General features: G+C 41.6%; 2 protein-coding genes and 1 non-coding gene across 4 annotated transcripts in view; 2 read left to right on the forward strand and 1 right to left on the reverse strand.

The window, feature by feature from the left end:
• Window positions 1-2,542: 2,542 nt before the first annotated feature.
• trnac-gca (transfer RNA cysteine (anticodon GCA)) lies at window positions 2,543-2,614 on the reverse strand. Its single transcript has one exon. It is a non-coding gene; the product is annotated as a tRNA-Cys (tRNA).
• A 1,176-nt stretch (window positions 2,615-3,790) lies between these two features.
• Window positions 3,791-6,218, forward strand: LOC109641224 (mRNA export factor GLE1-like). The gene is made up of 5 exons (XM_020105604.2): window positions 3,791-3,951; window positions 4,534-4,644; window positions 5,128-5,276; window positions 5,388-5,448; window positions 5,731-6,218. The coding sequence occupies exons 1-5, from the start codon at window positions 3,856-3,858 to the stop codon at window positions 5,983-5,985; spliced, it is 672 nt and encodes a 223-aa protein (XP_019961163.1). The 5' UTR covers window positions 3,791-3,855; the 3' UTR covers window positions 5,986-6,218.
• Window positions 6,219-16,484: 10,266 nt separating this feature from the next.
• LOC109640286 (spermatid perinuclear RNA-binding protein-like) overlaps window positions 16,485-19,190 on the forward strand; it is a 40,677-nt gene continuing 37,971 nt past the window's right edge. The window contains exon 1 of one of the 2 annotated variants that reach the window (XM_069522947.1): window positions 16,485-16,746. The gene's annotated coding sequence lies outside the window, so the exon portion shown is untranslated. The remainder of the gene's footprint in view (window positions 16,747-19,190) is intronic. The other variant, XM_069522948.1, reaches the window with a different exon arrangement.

A 19,190-nucleotide genomic window follows, 5' to 3' on the forward strand; every position in this document is an offset into this window, starting at 1 on the left:
CAAAACAGAGACAGAAATGTGTTTTGCTGCTGCTCCTTATCTTGGTTTTCCCTTCATGGGTTTCATGCATCATCTTCTGTGGTCAAATGATGAGTTGTTTTGAGTTTACGTCAGCAAAACTCAATTTGCTGCAGTTTCTGATAAAAACCAAGTCAGATGTTGTGGGATTGTCAGGGCAGCGGAAATCTTATGCATTTCAAAGCTTTTTTACTTCACATCAAACCTCAAGTGTGGCAACGCTCAGAAAATGTTCACATTGTTTAATTGAGTTACTTTAAATAAGTTATTTGCAGTTTATTCTGGATTTTCTTTGTAAAATATGATGCTCTGTTTTAAATTAAACTGCCGAACAGTATGTACAGTAGAGCTGAGGCAATCCGTAAACTGATTCGATTATATAAGAATCTACTCACACAATGTATAATAGTGCAGCAGTTACAGGGATCATTTTCTAAGTACATAATTTACTTTTGATACTTAAACCATGTGAAGATTAATTGTGTTTCAGGGTCGTATCAGTACTCAGGAGATACGAGTCACTGTTGGATGTGTTTTACAAGTTCATCTAATTCATCCTTGATGATTATTATTGGATTTATTGGACTAATTAATACCAAGGAGGGTGAATGTTTTCATCAGGATTTGTTTTTATTTTCTGAAATGATAAACTGTGATGCAGCATACAACCAACAGGATTGTTCTGTTTATCTGTCACATGACAAGCAAAGAAATGTTAAATAATACAAGTATTCAATATATTTCATAAAAAATTTTATTTCTGTATTTCTGTGTTTTCATTGATGATATTCTTCTCTGTAATCTTTTGAGTAGTTGCATGAATATCTTAACATGACACAAACCCTCCTGCAGCTCCTTATCATGATGGTATTCCCGGGTGAGGTTTGAGGACACGGTGGAAAAACATTGAGTCAGCGCGTCTGATGAACTGACTCATTGACCTCCTCACATTTCATAACAGTTATTTTCTTGTCGCCCCACTTGGCTGCATTCCTGCTGCAGGTGAGAGAGTGTGTGTCTGTCTGTCAGTCAGTCTGTTTCACAAACACGTCTGCGTAAACACAACTGTTTTTCTCCAGCAGGTTTGACTTCCACTGTACAGCTGCCCGTGTGAACTGATGTGACCTGAGAGGAGTGATCTGGAACCCACGGCCTTGACTGACCTCTGTCGCTGAGGAGTTGGAGCTGCAGCAACATGAGAACTCAGCCTCATTCAGACCACATGGAAGATTTACTTTATTACTGCGCTGAAGTAAATCTCTCTTTCACTTTCATTTTAAGGTACTTTTCACTTTTACTCCACTTATCAGCAAATTATCTTCTTACTCCGCTACATCTTTAAAATGCATTTCATTTCATGTTCACGTTGTTTTGATATTTCTTCAGTAATAAGTAACAAGAGGGGAATTACTTCACTGATGCAATCCGAGTGGCCAGGGATGTGATGCAGACTAATTCCCAGAGCAGCACAGGAGAACAAACTAATCAAACACTTTAGTTTCATTCATCTATCAGGACAAACACAATGCCATCTAAAGCAGACAATGGCACTGACATATAAATCCTAAGAGCGTTACATAAATTAAGAAATAATAAATCATTGTATGTCTAAATAATTTATTTGAAGTTTATCTATGTGGCACTGGCACAGCAGCTGCTGAGGGAGCTGGAGACTGCAGTGTATGACGGAGAGACCCTGACGCTCTGTAGCAGATGAATATTAATGCTTTTTGATTTCTGTTGAATTTCTAAGAAAGAAATCCAGTCTTCTTTTCAGTGATAGAGCTTGAGCAGCTCCAGTCCCAAAAAGGGACACCCTGCCTTTGCCCTCAAATCAAACCTGCTGAAATATATCACATATGTCTCATACAGGAAAGTAAGATGGAATTAAGTCTTTATAGGCAGTAGTTTGATATTTATCATCACATGGTCATTGGCACCATCTGTGTGGAGAAGTGATTCAGGGGAGCATCTGGATTTGAACCAGTGAACTCTTGATTTGCACTCAAATGCTCTACCACTGAGCTATACCCCATTTCATATAATATGTGAGGTTAAAGTTACCACACAGGTCTTAAACCTGCAGCAGGTGAGCGAGCTCCAGGTCAGAACATGTGCTGCAGCAGCAGGACTAAAAGTTTCCATTTTTTATTGAACGACTCAATAAAGATTTAACTGCTTCAACTGTCAAGGTCAATGCTTCTGACAAAATAATTTCCTGGCTATGGAGTTCCGTAACCTGGCAGATTAGATAAAAATGGAGGTACAGCAGGAGATGAGCAGACAGCTGGAGAACAACAACCAGGAAGCACCCATCATCCTGGCGATAAGTCTGGACCATGTGGAATGTCTAATGTGTAAGAAAGAAACACATGAAGACGTGAAGGTGACTGTATTCTCCTCCTGTTGGTTTTATTTATGTTTCTTCAGACATCGTGTGTTTAACGTCTCTTCTGTAGAAGACGGAAATATTATTTGTGGCATTAACAATGAGTCCAAGTGTGAGGTGGCATAAATGTGGCACAGGGGGCATCCGGACTTGAACCAGAGACCTCTTGATCTGCAGTCAAATGCTCTACCACTGAGCTATACCCCCACATGTTCATTCTGTAATCTGTGTCATTGTTGTGTACTGAGACAGGACCTGGTCTCTGTGAGTGACTGGCTGTCCTGTCTCTAGTGGAAACAGTGGCTGCTGTTCAGTGGCCGTCTGACATTAAAATAACACTGTGTTGATATTCAGTCTTTGGACCTGACCACAGATCAGTCAATGTGCGGCTCTTTGGTCACATGATGCCTGACAGAGTCTGTTAGTTTTCCCACAATTCCCACCATGCTGCTCCTTTCCACCTGGGGGCAGCATGGTATCGTTATTTTACCTTATGTTGTGTCAAGCGCTGTATCCCAGAGAGGGAAGAGGATTCATCAGATGTTGGTTAAGTTGAAAAAATGCGAGAAGAACACAACTTACCAGAGTTTTCTCACAAGACCATAAATCAACATTGTGACTGTCGTTAAAGTGAGAATCTTAACTTAAATGCTGATGAATATTTTTTCTAAGGAAAAAGAACTTCTAGCTGTTATTTATGCCAAAAATGTATGTTGGAGTTTTCACATTGTAATTGAATTCTGTCTCATGTAATGATGTCATAAATGAACACATTGTGATCTGCTGTTCACGGTTCAAGGTAAAGCAGTCTTCATACGTAAGCTCAGATTCATGCTGTTTCATTTCCACAACATAAAGTATCAAATCCTATTTTTTATAGTATTTATGGGAGATCCACTGCCTCCTTTCATAAAGGTTAAGAGATAATTCAAGACACAGTAGTGGAAGTATTTAACATGAATGATGTTAGTGTAACTCTTGATCTGCACACCCCCCCCCCCCCCCACTAGTTCTTATATTGTAATGGTTTGTTGAGACCGGTCTTGGTCACAGTGGCTATGGAGTTCCGTAACCAAAGGGCCCTGGAGGATCAGATTCAAAATGGAGGTGCAGCAGGAGTTGAGCGGGCAGTTGGAGAACAACAACCAGGAAGGACCCATCGTCCTGGTGGGAAGTCTGGACCATCGGGAATGTCTTATGTCATGGACATTAATGTGTAAGAAACACATGATGACATGAAAGAGGCAGCTGCCTTTGAACAGTGTGACAACAAAGGCAGCTGCCTTTAAACAATATGACAACAAAGGCAGCTGCCTTTAAACAATATGACAACAAAGGCAGCTGCCTTTAAACAATATGACAACAAAGGCAGCTGCCTCCAAATAGTGGCACTTTGTGTTGACACCGGACGTGTCTCTGCAAACTCCACGAGGTTCTGTTTTCTGTCCATGACGTCAATTTTATTATTTGAATTTATGGAGGTTGTAAGAAACTCAGAGAAGGACAAGATCACGGCCAACCCGCTCTGGTTGGAGAGAGTCGAGGTGAGTTAGCATTTGGCTAATTCAGCTAATTGGCCTATACTGTTGTTCATGTTAGCCAGGCTGAGCTAACAGGCTAACTCTGTTTATTTAGCTTTTATTCAACTAACTTCATTTATTAAACAGTTGTTTAACATTTTCAACTAAACCAGGAGCTTTTACAGTCACAACACATCACAACAATTAGCTAAATGTACCGATACTGAAGCAGCTAGGTGGAAAACATTCAAGTATGTTTACTACTGAACACAGTGTTTACGTGTCTCTGTCTTTACGGGTGATTTTAAAATGTACAACAGCGATCAATAGATTCAAAGTTACAGTAAATAGAAGAGATAAGTCTCAATACATTTAGATATTAAACAGCTAAATACAATTTGAAACACAGACACTATAAAATAATGTCTATTAACCTGAAATCCAGTTTAAAGAGATCTAATTTGTGTCATTTCAACATTTGAAATGTCTAATATAATAAAACCTTGTGAGATGGGTGGATGTGGTCATGTTCTCCCAATAGAAATATAAAATTTTTAAAAATCTCCATGAATGAAACTCACATGTTATGTGTCTTTGTTCTTGTAGAATATTTTGAACCGCTATAAATCTTTACAAGATGCTAGCCTGTCTGATCAGACCCCTGAGTGCATTATGTACAGAGAACCCTCTGACATCAACGCTGACATGGAAAGTCAGGCAAGTTCACTTCATGTGTTGATCTGTTTGTATTCTTTTTGTTGGAGATGTATTTTCTACATGTGTTTATTCTTGGATAAATAATAGAGATGTATCGCATCACAAATATGTTTTTTTTAACTTATATCTTGTTAATTTGGTCGTATGTGATACTTTTTTGTAAATAACTGTCTGTTTTTAAGAGAAAAGTTTTGGATTCAAATATAAACTAAACTGTTTTTTTTTTTCATATTTGAATCCAGCACTTTTTAGTCCAGTAAGTTATGATGTGGAGCTGCTGTTCGTAGTACATGGCTTTGTCTAGCACTCACACACGCTGGCAGCTCAGCTGAATTTGGGGATTAATGGAAGGTTGGTTGCGATCCTCCCTCTCCTTAGTTCTACTTTCAGTCCTGATATATGGATGTTATATGGTTACTGTGTGTAGGAAAGGTCCAATAACCCTGATATTCAAGTGATTGTTGTCTTAAATCTGTCTCTCAGCGTGCCCTCAAACAGCAACACGAGATGCAGGAAGAGTTTGTGGCAGAGTTGGTGGGTTCAGGATCGGAGCAGCTGAAACGCTTGAAAGAGTTCATTGAACTGAAGCAGAAGCAGGATTTCCAGAGCTTAAGAGATGTGACGGACAGAGAGTAAGAGCCAACAGCAAGGATGAGACAAGTCTCATTGTGTTTCACTCATTTCATTTCTGAAATGTTACATGTGATCAAAACGGTCTGGTTGTTGTTCTCTCTGCTCTGTAGAACCAAAGAGAGAATCAGGCGGCAAGAGAAGCTGAGGGAAGAGCAGCAACAAAGAATGAAGGTTTGATCATCAAATGAAACACAAATAAGATGTTTGCTTTTTAAAGATCTGGAAACTCCATGTTCAAATGTATAAAGCACCTTGTAGTAGAAACCGTTTTTACTGGTAAAACTGACTCCATTTTTGTTAAAATTATGTTATAAAAAGCTTAACGTCATCAAGTGTTTAAAGTGTCTAACATATTTCCCTCTTGTGGATAATCTGAATGACATCTCCTGACTGTTGTTGTCGTCCTTAGTTTAGTTGTAGATGCAGCCCGTTAATTTTATTCATTGTCCTCAGATGATGTACATAAGATTGAGAGAGCGACTGATGGAGCAGCGGGAGCTGCTGCGGATACATCGACGGCAGCAGCATGAGCTCACAGGCTGCTGCTGCTGGGAGAGGTCACAAAGCCTCACCATCATCCAGGAGGAGATCCTGCAGCTCAACAAGCTAATGAATGGGTTAGAGGATTACCCTAACCCCAACCCTAACCCCAACCCCAACCCTAACCCTAACCCCAACACTAACCCTAAACCTGTCCTCCCAGACTAAAGTCTGTTTGGAGGCAGCTGCCTTTGCTGCCACACTGTCTGAGAGCAACTACCCCTGTTTGTGACTTATTCAGGGAGATTTGGACATTTACTATTTATCTTTCCGAGGCATGAATGGCAGTTACGATGTCACCCCTTCACATCTGTTTTTTTTCTTTTTTTTATACTGTCTGTGCTCATATGCACTGTATCTTCATACGGCAGAATTCCCAAATAAATATTTTCTCTACTGAATATCCAGATATATTGGATTTCAGCTGAAAAAAAAGTTTAATGCATTTCCTTCAATACAAGTCGGATTGTGGTACTAAACTTAATGTCAGGACTCTATGGTATGAAGACGCGCATCTTCCGGTGTGTCGATAACAATCAGAAAAGGTTCAGTTAGAACAAATGAATGGATTTAGAAAATGAGACGCTGGAGTGCTTTTACTTTGAAACGGGTTTGGGAAGTGTGCGAATATGTTTGTGACAGATAAACTTTGTGGTTCATAGTAGAATAAACACAGGCTATATTGTGAAATATTTGCAAGACCACGGCTTCATACTGTATAGTACTGGTATTTATTTTATTTAAATTTTATTTGAGTACACAGGACTACTTTTATTAAGCCCCTGTCGTTATCACTGCGTTTAAAAATGGACGAGCCTCTCGTCTCTGATATAAACGCATGTCGTATTTTTCCTGCCATGTTTCTTTAACAGGCTCGAGGCTGGTTAACCGTCCTGCAGCCTGAACAGTTTGTCACCATTTTCATTTCCCTGCTTCTGCTCCAGAGTTGCTTTATAAGCCCTCTTCGTTTTTACCTTCTGGAATCTAATTTCACTCCCTCTGTGCTTCATTTGCTGAACACATCACTATGGCTTTGATTTATCGCAGCTCTGTGGCTTTTCCGCTAATTCCCAGGTGAAGCTACCTGTCTAAACAACAGCCTGAAATAGAAAAGTTATCAGCCAGGAATAGGCAACAGAGAATATGAGTTTCTCCTCTCGTCTGCAGTTTGTTCCTCCTTCCACACATCGTCCGTAGGTTTGTTGTTTCAAGACGGACCAGGGTTCAGGTTCAGAGTTTGATTAAAGTGATTTTTCTGCAGCACATAATCTCATTCACTGGATATGAAAGAGAGAAATTATCTGTTCGGTGAATTCAACTTTTTTCCTTGAGGAGAAGATGATTCTGTAGCTGAAGTTTATTTTCTTCACAGACCGAGGCCGTAAACTCAGCTGTAAATTCCTTCAAAGTAAAGCTGGGTTGTATTTGTGAATCTTCTGCTCAGGCCACGAAACATTGAGACGATGTCAGCCTGGTTTTGTTGACATTAACTAGTTAACTCAGGTTAATGAGTCACACCTCTAATCCCCAGTTTAACCAACCCATCATCACACTGTCTCTCAGATTCTTCAACCATCATCAACACTCATCCCTCCATCTTCTCTTCCCTTATTCCTACCCTAATTTCTTCATCCTCATTCCCTCATCCCTTCATCCTCCCTCCCTCCCTCATCCCTTCATCCTCCCTCATCCCCTCTTATTCACCTCGGTACATACCACTTGCGTGTCTTGTTCTAGTTACAGTTTGGGGGCCTATAATAAGCTCTGGTGGATAGTTGCCTGAGACGGGACCCTACACTTTCTTGATGCCCTGACCCCCCTCTGTCCACTATAGTTTTACAGTCTTCTGCCCCCTAGTGGCTGAATAATGATGTGTAAAGGTTGATCTCTTCCATCCTTCATCTAACGCCTCAACGAACAGAGACTGTCAGTTTGACAGCAGCAGGACGTGAGTGGCGGCGACGTGTTTGTATTCGAGCACAGACGGTCGGACGCCGGCAGCAGGAGCAGCAGAGAGACGCTCGCCTATTTTCTCTGATCCCTCGGAGCTCTGTGAGCAGCTTTTAATTATAAATGAGTTACGTATCGATGTATCAATCATGTATGAGGTCAGAGCGTGTATCAATGAGCTGATGGGTTCATACAGGTGATCCTCAAAGCAGCTGCAGCTTCTGGGTTTGTTTGGTACAAGTCTGTGAACATGAAGACGGCATGATTTTATAAGAAAGGACAGAGAAGTGGACATTTTAAGAAATTCGGTGAGAAAATGTTTTGGTCAGAGCGAAGAGAGCAGGAAAATGAGAATGACTGAGACTTGTCAAAGGTGTGAATGCGGCCTCTCGTCCAAAGTCAGTTGGGATTGGACCCTCAAAGGTGGAGATGACGGGCAGATGGAAGAAAATGGTTTGGAATTGTTTTAAACTGTGGTCATGGTTGGGGACATTTTTGGTAACTTAGGACAATTTCCAAAGTCAGGGAATGATTGTTAAATGAGGAAACGTTTGTAAAGGTGAGATTGAGGCAGAGGACATTCCTGGTGATGTTTGGAAAGAAAAGGAAACTGATGACATGGAAAACATTCAGTTCATTTCGATTTGTCGGGTAAGACTTGGTTTAAAGTTTATGGGTGGACATTGGTCGAGATGAAGGAGCATGAAGATTATCTCTGTCGGGTTCTTCACAGGAATAGATGCACAAATATATTTACACACACACACACACACACACACACAAACACACACACACACACACACACACACACACAGACACACACACATCCATGAATGACTGATTCTGCAAGCTTGTGTTGACTGATCTCCATATTTATGTATGCACTTTGAGCATATGTCTGCATGTGTGCATGCTTGACAGTGTGTTTGTGTGTTCGTCAGTGTGTGTTTGTCATTGTCACCGTGTGTGTGTGTGCGAAGCTGCATAGTCTTATAACCTTGGACGCCCGTGAAGCTGCTGGAATCACGCAGCAGCTCATCAAATATTTACAGCTCCATCTAATCCAGGAGTTCATGTGGTCTGTCTTCACCCGGCCTCGGGCTGCTGGCTGCAGGCCGCCAGAGAGGAGAGGGAAACACGTGTGAATGTGTCGAGTCAAAATCCCTGTTCACACTAACGAGCAGCTCAATACTGAGAACGTGGGACCAGTCGTGTTCCTGGATACAGACGGAAAACAGGATTCATTAGATTACCTCTTGAAAAATTAGTAGTATATTTATTATTATACTTAAAAATACAAATATCTCAAAACTAATTTTACTGTGCAATGATTCGCTTATTTTTAAAACAATCTCTGGGTTTTATGACTTTGCAGAACTTTTCCATTCACAAAAAGCCTTTACATAGAAAAATAGAAAAAATAGAAAAACATCATATATCTCTTTTAAATCATCGTACTCGTACGAGTGCTGCATCATGTATTGAACATATAAACTTGTGTAGAAGAATCCCATTGTTTTTGTGCCACAATTACAATCTTCTTTAGCTTTATAACGCTGCTGCAGGAAACATTCTCTGTGCTCAGGTTCAACATTTCACTTAAACCTCCGGTAATTAATTCGCTTTGCGCCAGACAGTTTGTTTTTATTAAATGCAGAGCTCAGGGCATCATTTATTATTCAGGGTTATTTATATTTTATACATTTATATTTATCAAGGCTTTACTTTGCATTAAAGTTATGATAATCTGTTGGTTTAAGTGTTACAGGAGATGACGTGTCTTTTATAATATGTTGTTTAATTTACGCTGCAGCTGCAACAGGAAGTATATATCAAATAGAAATATGAAGAGTGTTCTCCAGGATGGAGTGTGGTGGAGAAACTGTAGGTGGGTTGTTACCCAGACGAAAATCAATTTTTCAAATCTTTGTCTGGCCAAGAAAATGTGGACAGAGAAAGAACAAGAAAGTTTCTGCTTCCGAGTGTGTGTGTGTGTGTGTGTGTGTGTGTGTGTGTGTGTGTGTGTGTGTGTGTGTGTGTGTGTGTGTGTGTGTGTGTGTGTGTGTGTGTGGAGCAGCGTTGGTGCTTCACTGGATGATTAAGGTGTGAAAACAACAAGTCGACGGACCTCCAGAACATTCGCTCTGCTCCAAGTCAAGAGTGTGAATATTTCCTGACACTGTCTCCATCCAGATGTGCAGGCCTGTTCTGTAACTAAGCAACCAACCGCAGAGTCAACAATCCGCTTCCTGTTTACGACACATGACCAGTGTATGTAAATGGTCATGTGATGTAAGTGTGGAAGCTAAAATGCTCATTCGGAAGGAGCTGTGATGGAGAAATGACAGCTCATGACAGCTCACGAAAAAGAGCTAAAGCGTCCCACTCGCCATCTGGTGGCCGGCTGCAGCGTAGGTCACAAACTCAGCCTCCTCCATGTAAGTAGATTGGACCAAACTAAAAATTCAAAGGGCACAAAGTTCTCAAAGATGTTATTTATTGTTCATCGTGTTTCTGATACGTTTGGATTTAATTAGAAACAGTTTTATTTCATCTCACAGTTGATTTCAGTTTTGGTTATAATTATAGATATGAAGAATTAAGAGCACAGTCAGAGGCCTGAAGAGCAGCTTGTGTCCTCCAGTTTTCACACTGCAGAATCCCTTTAACACCTACACACACACACACACAGACACACACACCAACCACCGCCACCTCGTTGATGAATTTCTCTGCTGTGCTCGGCAGTTTCTCCTCTTTTTTCCGTCCTGATCCCCTGATTGTGATGCAGCTGTGGAGGTGAAGGGCAGACAGAGGCGATGAACACATCTGCGCTGAGGGGAAACCGAGGAAGAGGTTCCTTCATGTGAGAGCAGTGATTACCAGTGAGGATGAAGGTTACTCCAACAAAGAGCCAACAGACTGGGAGAGTGTCAGAATCTGTGCGTCACTGGAAGAGAAAGTGCGAAAAGCAGAAAGGCAGAGGATGTAGGCGACGTGTCGACGAGACGCTCGCAGCTGTTAAATTCATGTTTCTGTTTCTGAGCAGGACGAGGACATAAAAAAGATGTGACAGTTCACAGATCAGCACCAGACACTTGTTTTTGTTCGGTTAAGAGCGTCTCTGATCAAACATTAGATCTGCTGTCTCAACACCTGCTTAACAACAAGAAATTATTTTCTGGGAAATCCTTCACATCCTTCGATCAAGATTTGTGAAAATCCATCCAGGAGTTTTTGTCTTATCGTATAAATAAGCCAACAAACGTAAGGAAGACCTTGGGGGCCCCAGGCAGAGGGGACCTGGGGGCCCCTACATTGAACAAACGTACCCCCCCCCCACCAGAGACAAGATACAATAGCACACCATTTAAATTTTCAATCAATTCTTTTATTTAGAAAGTTGTAAACAAAGGTCGGGCTGTGCAGCTTTTGGCAGAAAGCTTTTGTTGTCGTTTCAGTCTCACCGAGTTCTCACAAAATTGTTGTTGCCGTTGTCTTACGTAACCACCCTTGCCTACCCTGTTGCACACCCTCACCATTCTATATTTCATGACTCTAGGGTTCGACCGCCTTACATGAAGTTACAATATCGTCAAACAGAGATCGAACAGAACGATGCCTGAACGTCTCAATCAGGAGATTATCACAGTCTCAGTGGAGCTGATGGAGGCGTGAACACGTCCACTGCAGCTCCACTGACTTTAACGACGACCTATATATAGAGACAGCAGAAGAATTGCACCAGTGCTGTTTACCTGTATCATCTCTGCTCGTGTCAGAGGTGATGAAACAGTGAATAACACCAAATGCAAATGAGTAAACAGTTGAATCATCTCTGGTGGAAACTGACCTTTTTCCCTGTGAATATAATCCAGTCCTGATCTTTGTGCTCATCACACTCATTTGAATTACGAGGATTATAAATACATCCACTCTGTCTTTTGTTCTGTGTGTGTGTGTGTGTGTGTGTGTGTTCAAGGTTAACATCACATTAAAACATTGCGTTTCACTGACAGAGCGTTGAAACCTGACTCAGCAGTGTTTTATTGTTTTATTTTGTATTTGCGTGCTGTCGGCCGTTGAGCTGCGATTCAGAACAAACCTTTGACGCTTTTAAAGTCGTCCATACAACTGTCGTGTTATTTATTGATAATGAGGCTTGACCACAAATGTCACAAGGATTTTATTGATTAGTTGTGTCACTCATAAGAGTTATAGTTTTATTTACTTGTTTACTGAGAGTAGAGGCAGAGCAGAGTCTAAACTAATTGTAAATAAATATCACATCTCCGCTTCCTCCTGTACTAAAAAATATGAAGCCACAATATCTCAGATAGAATGTCTGTGTGGATCCAGGGATGGAGATGGAGTCTCATCAAATAATTACATAAAACCAAACTTATTAGAAACCTGAACAAACATCAGTGTTGTAGGAACATCAGGGTCATCCAGCGATAGAAAAATAGACTCTGGAAAGTAAAGCCAATGCAGAAGTCCCAGTATTCTCTCAGACGACCAGCAGAGGGCGACCTACTGTTTTTTTTAAAATTTCTGTAGAAGTCTATGAGAAAACGACTCTTCTTCACTTTGTTTATAACGTCAGTAAACATTTTCTGAGGAGTTTATGGTTTCAAGTTTTATTCACTACAGCATTTTGTAAATTATGGTCCATTCAGAGTCGTGTAGACTGTTTACATTAGGGGTGTGGATATTGACAGCTGGTACCGTCCAATGGGTGCACTGGTAGAAGGTGTAGGTGGGTGTGCCAACTCTCAGTCAGGTTCCACCCCCCGCTCCTCCAAACATGGTGACTTCTGGTCAAAACAAAATGCCAAACCAGAGGCTGTAAGACGGCAGCTCACAAACCGATGGTGACGTCGCACAGGGTGGACGTTTGTGGAGGAGGGGTGGGATGTATAGAAACTGTTTCTCACATGAAGCTTCAGGTGTCCTTTGAGCTTGTGTTTATCTCAGCTTGAAGCCACCATGTGCTTTCAGTGAAGACACAGAGCGGGACGGACATAATTGAGTTTACTTGCCCGACGGCTACGTGCAGCATTTTAACGTCAATAAATCACAAAATAACTCGCTGGAAACAAAAGAGACCTTCGCTGAAAACACCGTCAGGAAAACATTCGGAGTCATTTTGATTTACAACCTGAAACAGGATGAATTTCAAAGCACAGACAGACTTTTGTTAGACAGCTTTAGAGAGAGTGTGATCAGCATTCAGCTACAGGACTGAAGGTAAAAACAAACCTGCTGCAGCACACGATGGATAATGAATTTTAAAAAATGAATTTTAAACTAATTAATTTGTTGAAAATGTGTTGTTATTCTGCAGGTGCAGCACTGGGAGTACTGGGTCTGAACACCTGTGAATAAAGTCCACAGCGTCTGATTCGTCTCCGATCGTCTCATGTGTCAAAGCAGAGATAAAGTTAACGGTCCTGGAGACATCAGCACTGTTTACCTGTGTGTGTGTGTGTGTGTGTGTGTGTGTGTCATCTATCACATCAGATCATTACCAGGGACGTCGCCCTCATCCACCCGTTTATCTCAGGAGAGCGATAACATCCAGACTGTGTGAATGAAAATATAGATACAACAGCAACATGACAGCTCCCAAAAGTGAAGCTAAAGCGTCTTGATTGCCCCCTGGTGGCCGGCTGCCATATAGGTCACAAACCACCTCCTCCATGTTAGCAGAGGGGACACGGACACAAGCATATGTTAAATAAGACGGTTTCTGTCAGGTTACGTGGTTCTCATCACATGGCCCCAAAATTACATCATCATCGGCGCAAGATGGCAGCGTTCATATCCAGGATCTGTGATTTAAGAACTAATGACAGAAGCCATCTTAAAGAAGAATTTCTTTAATGTGTATTTAGATTCTTTAGCTTGGTCCATGTCCATTCTGCTAACATGGAGGACATGAGGTTTATAACTTATACTGCAGCCAGCCACCAGGGGGCGAACAAGAGATTTTGGCTTCACTTTTTGGGAGCCATCGTGTATTCCATCTTTATATACACTCCATGAATATATATTTACATTACTATCTAAAAATAATATTAAATGTAAATGACACATCAGTGGAACCAGGTTCAGCCTCTGTCCTGAAGCACTCGTCTCATTACGAACAATCAGGAGGCTGAGGTTTCTTTCTGTCCCTGAACGCAGCCTAAAAATAAGAAAGACCAAGTCAGGCGGCCTAATGTGATAATAACAAAATGACCTGAATATGAGTCTAGATATTAAAGAGCAGCTGCTCAAAAGTTTTGTCATTATTCAACTTCCTCAGCTCCACATGACTGGAAGAAGAGTGAAACCAGAGCAGCGATGCCCCGAGTGGAAAAACATTTTGTTGGTGTTTGTACGAATAACAGGCCGAAGAGCTGCTGCAGAGAGGGAGGCTCGCTCTCAAGTCCACCTGCTGCTCACACACACACACACACACACACACACTCACCCCTGTAACCCAGCACTTTGCTGATGCAGCACAACAACAGGGTTACTTGAGCATGCAGAACCAGGGAGTGGTGCAACAGGACAGACGAGGCCCGAGCGTCGTCCTGAGACGGCTGGTGATGCCGTTATAGATAGATGTGTGTGTGTGTGGGGGGGGGGGCTGACGTCTGTGGAGTTAAGCACATACCAGATGGAGGCCGTCAGCAATGTGTGTGTGTGAGAGAGAGAGAGACAGAGAGAGAGACTTGATTATGTGACAGAAAAACAGTAAAAGGAAGCAGAGGAGTGTGTGTGTGTGTGTGTGTGTGTGTGTGTGTGTGTGTTATGAAGATATAACATGATGATGATGATGATATCACGTATCATCTTCGTCATCACAGGCCTGGCTCTCATGCATCTTTCCTCTCAGACTGTGTGACTCCACCTTTGGGTTGAATTCACATGGAGACCTTGGAAACTGCTGCAGCTGCTGTAACGTTGTGTTTGAAGTGACCTCGTGTGAGTGAACCTGTGTTCTGCTCATTTGACTCCTCAGTGACTCACCGACACAACCTCACCTGGATTACTGCTGCTGTGTTTGTGCACCTCAGAGGGGTTAGAGAGGTGAGAGGTGTCACTCTGCTGCTGATTCTGGAAATCAAAACCATCACTCAAACCACTGATATACATCTTTATATCTTTACCTTATACAAATATGTTTAACTGACAATTACTGACTTTGTACTTAACTTGGAAAAATCTATCTTTTCCTCAAGCAGAACAAAACACAGCTCATCCTTAAGTTACGCAAACTCCCACCCTTTGGTCATTTTAGAAATTTGATCTTAAACCTAGTTGCTATTGTTTAAGACAACTGTATTCTTATTTTACATTTTTTGGCCTGTGATGACCTGTTCAAGTTGTACTCTGTCTCAATCAATCAATCAATCAATCGATCAATCAATCAACCATCCAAACAGCCTGAGATGCAGTTATGAAACAGGGTAAGTTTTTGTTCAACTTCACTTGATATTCTTAATATTCTTCCATGACACTGTGTTCAGAACAAAACGATTAGTTTCAGCAGCATCTAATTAACAAAGGCGTGTACGTAATAGTTGCATTCCTGTGAAAATAAAACTTCCATAATCTTCACACCTTCGGCTGTGAATTTTCACACAGATCCCGTTGTTCTCTCCTCATATTCAAATCAGCTCCACAGTACAGCACACGAGGGGCGACAGGAGAGCGGTGTTGAGATGACTGCAGCGTAGAGTACTGCAGTACTCTTAAAGTATTACTGCTGAGCTCGGACATACAGTCACATGCTGGATGGTTGTTTACAGTAAAAGGCAGTGGTCTCACTGTAACAGGTGAGATATTATTATACATTTAAAATCAATTGTTAGCTTTGAATTTAATGTTTAAAACATGAATGTGATACATGCATGTTTCTCAGGAAGCTCTCCTGAGAAACAGGATATCCATTAGTGCCTATTTATAAGATTGCTGAGGTCAGTGAAGGGGCGGGGGGGGGGGGGGGGGGGGGGGGGGGGGGGGGGGGGGGGGGGGGGGGGGGGGGGGGGGGGTCCAAGGTCATATATCAGGTTTGATGGATTAAGACAAATTACATACAGAAGCAAGACTGTTCCAATATATGTGCTATCCTGCATATTAAACTACTGGAAATTATTATCTTAGCATTAATTCTTGTGTGTATTGATTTACAGGAGGAAAAGCAAAACAGATGATTTAATTTACAATATATTGAGAGACGAAAGCAGGATTCATGTTTTATGGTCACGTGTTCACCCTTAAAGTGAGAGAAATATTTCGTATTATTTTATTAGCAGTATTAGTATGTTTGGTAATTCGTCAACATGAGCATTGTACCTCCACTGAGGAGGTTATATGTGTATTGCTGTTTATCTGTTTGTATCTCACAGTGTAATGTGTATATCTACATCTGTTATAATCTCTGTTATAATAATCATCACCATTTTATTCATATATCACTTTTAACAATGTTCAGACACTTTACACTGGTTTTATCTCATTTAAAAAACAGTATAAGCTAATATAAAACAATAACAACAACAAAAATATAGTAATAAAACTTTTAATTATATAAAGACACTTCACATAGTATAAAAAAATAGAGTAAAAGTAGACTGATGATATTCCCTTCATGGACACTAACACATTTTTCCAGTTTTGTCACGGAGCGGATCATCTCATCATCAGACGATCTTTGTTTCGCAGCAGCAGCAGCGGTTGTGCGCATGCGCGGCTCAGAGCTCCGGTGCACGGAGCGCAGTGAGCGGCACAGAGTGACCGGACACCGGAGCCGCTGCCGCCGCCGCCGCCTCGGTCCTCGCTGCGAGCCGCTGACCGGAGGACAACCGAGTCCAGGACGGAAGTAACTTTCTGTGTGAGGACACGAACACGCGGGGGGACAACCACCGCAGCGAGGAGGAGGAGGAGCCGCGGAGCCTCGCGCTGCTCAACCCGCCGTCGGTGAAGGTAAGAGCGCGGAACAGGCTCGGGGACGCGCCGCTGTCCCGGTTAGGTTCACTTCAGCTCCGCGTTAGAGCTCCAGCGTTAACTCCCCCCCCCTCCCCTCTCTCCCCCCCGGAGAGAGAGAGAAGAATTATCGTTAAAGTTGTTCCCGCTTCTCCTCGTGACGCTCAGGTGAGCGAATTAACTTCACAGCGTTTCTGACCAATGGCAGCAGAGCACCTGTCTTCTGTTTCCGGGTTTTATAGGTACAGGTGAGGCACCTGTGCACTGGAGGGATGACTTTAGATTAACTATACTCATATTAACTATACTCATATTAACTATACTCACATTAACTATACTCATATTAACTATACTCACATTAACTATACTCATATTAACTATACTCACATTAATAATACTCACAATAACTATACTCACATTAACTATACTCACATTAACTATACTCGGATGAACTATACTCACATTAACAATAATCATATTAATAATACTCGGATAAACTATACTCACATTAACAATACTCATATTAACTATACTCACATTAACTATACCCACATTAACAATACTCATATTAGCTATACCCACATTAACTATACTCGGATGAACTATACTCACATTAACAATAATCATATTAATTATACTCGGATAAACTATACTCACATTAACAATACTCATATTAACAATACTTGGATGAACTATACTCACATAAACTTTACTCACTTAAACAATTGTCACATAAACTATACCCGGATAAACAAAACTCGGATAAACAATATTCGGATAAACAATACTCAAACAAACTATACTATGTCATCACCTTCGTGGGCTGTGTGTTACCTGCACCGATGGTCGATACTACCGGGGTTTTGCTGTTTGGCGTTAGCATGTTGTCCTCGTGTCTGTTTGGATTTTCTCCAGAGACTTGAAGACTCTCAATTTTCTGAAGGTGTGAATGTGAGTATTAATACTTGTTAGTCTCAATCTGTCGGGCCTGTGATACACTGGCGGCCTGTCCAGGGTGAACTGTCTCTCTGGCGTAGTATCTTCTGGGATTGGCCGCACCCCCCTGTCTGAAAGGATGAGCAGCATAGATAATAGATGGTTCAGGTAACGTGTGTCACGGACTTCCCGCCCCCACCTGCTCCTCTAAACTAAACTGCTCTGTGGATGATCGGCAGCTACACCAGGGGGAACGTTTTTTGTGTTTGGGAACGAAGAGAAACGGTAACTGGAGCCTAACGTTCAAGCCCGGTCGCCTCAGGCCTCGGCTGCAGCTAAAAGCGTTGACGAGGATGCAGTGGCAGCTCCTGCAAATGAGGATCAAGTGTGTACGTGACATTTTGTTTTCAATTAGGGGTTGTCCGGTGCTGTGTGTAAGGAATACACTAATGTTTTCTTAGCAGTAAATCCTCAGTGCGGACACTGGCGGAGGTGGGATAGGGCAACTTCGGCTCAGCACAAGTTCAGTGTGTCTCTGCTGACTTTAATAATCTGACAGTTGCTGTGAGCTGTGCTGGTGGTCATCAGGCTGTGATCCCTGCTTTTCATTATGAACTCTATGTCAAACATACATGAATGGAACATAAGGAAATTTAAGTTTAAGAAGAAAAGGTTGCTATGCCAATCTTTTTTGTTTTTTTCAAATCATCAAATAACTCATCAGAAACATCCACACTTGAACTAACACCAGTGTGTTTAAAACTGCCACTAGGGGGCAATCAAGATAATCTGGCTTTACTTTTTGGGAGCTGTCGTGTCGTCCATCTTTGATTTTGACTCAAGACACAGAGAAAGTCATTGTTGTTGTTGATTTAGATTTTCTTCAGTTGTAGTTTTGGTTGTGTATGATTAACTGTATCTGAACGAGGCCCAGTATTGATTTGTAGTATCGATCAGGCTATTAGGAGCCGATCTAAGCTCATTGTTCAGTGAAGAGTTACATGAGCTTCATTGTTGAAACTGTAGATTCAACATTAGAGCCAAAGTTTTCTGGTCTCTGTCAGATTTATGTTTCACAACTAAACATCGATGTGACAGAAGGAGACTTTCTTCTAAATCCACGTTGTGTTGCTGTCATGCAAATTTCCCGCCTGCATTTGTGTTACGTTGTAGAAGACAAAGTTTTGTCCAAACAACGAAGAATATTGCAGTTAAAGAGCGTTGCAGTAGAGTGTGGAAACCTGACTGGTCTTGATGTGTCGGGTCGTGTTCAGACATTTTGAAATAACACTGGGCTTGTGTTTTGTTCGGTGATGTTGGCCGCTCGACGCTTGGTGAGTGGGTCGATCTTCAAAACATAAACACATTAAAATGGAAAGATCTTAATCCACCTGATTCCTGTCGAGAGTTTCAGAATATGATGACTTGAATTCTGCTTCTGATGCAGGCATTTGTCACATTTATTGATTCAGTGACCAGATTTTAGTTTCACATCATCCTCGTCATCC

Source organism: Paralichthys olivaceus, chromosome 4 (assembly GCF_024713975.1).
Source record: "Paralichthys olivaceus isolate ysfri-2021 chromosome 4, ASM2471397v2, whole genome shotgun sequence".
In the NCBI taxonomy this organism is placed as follows: domain Eukaryota; kingdom Metazoa; phylum Chordata; class Actinopteri; order Pleuronectiformes; family Paralichthyidae; genus Paralichthys; species Paralichthys olivaceus.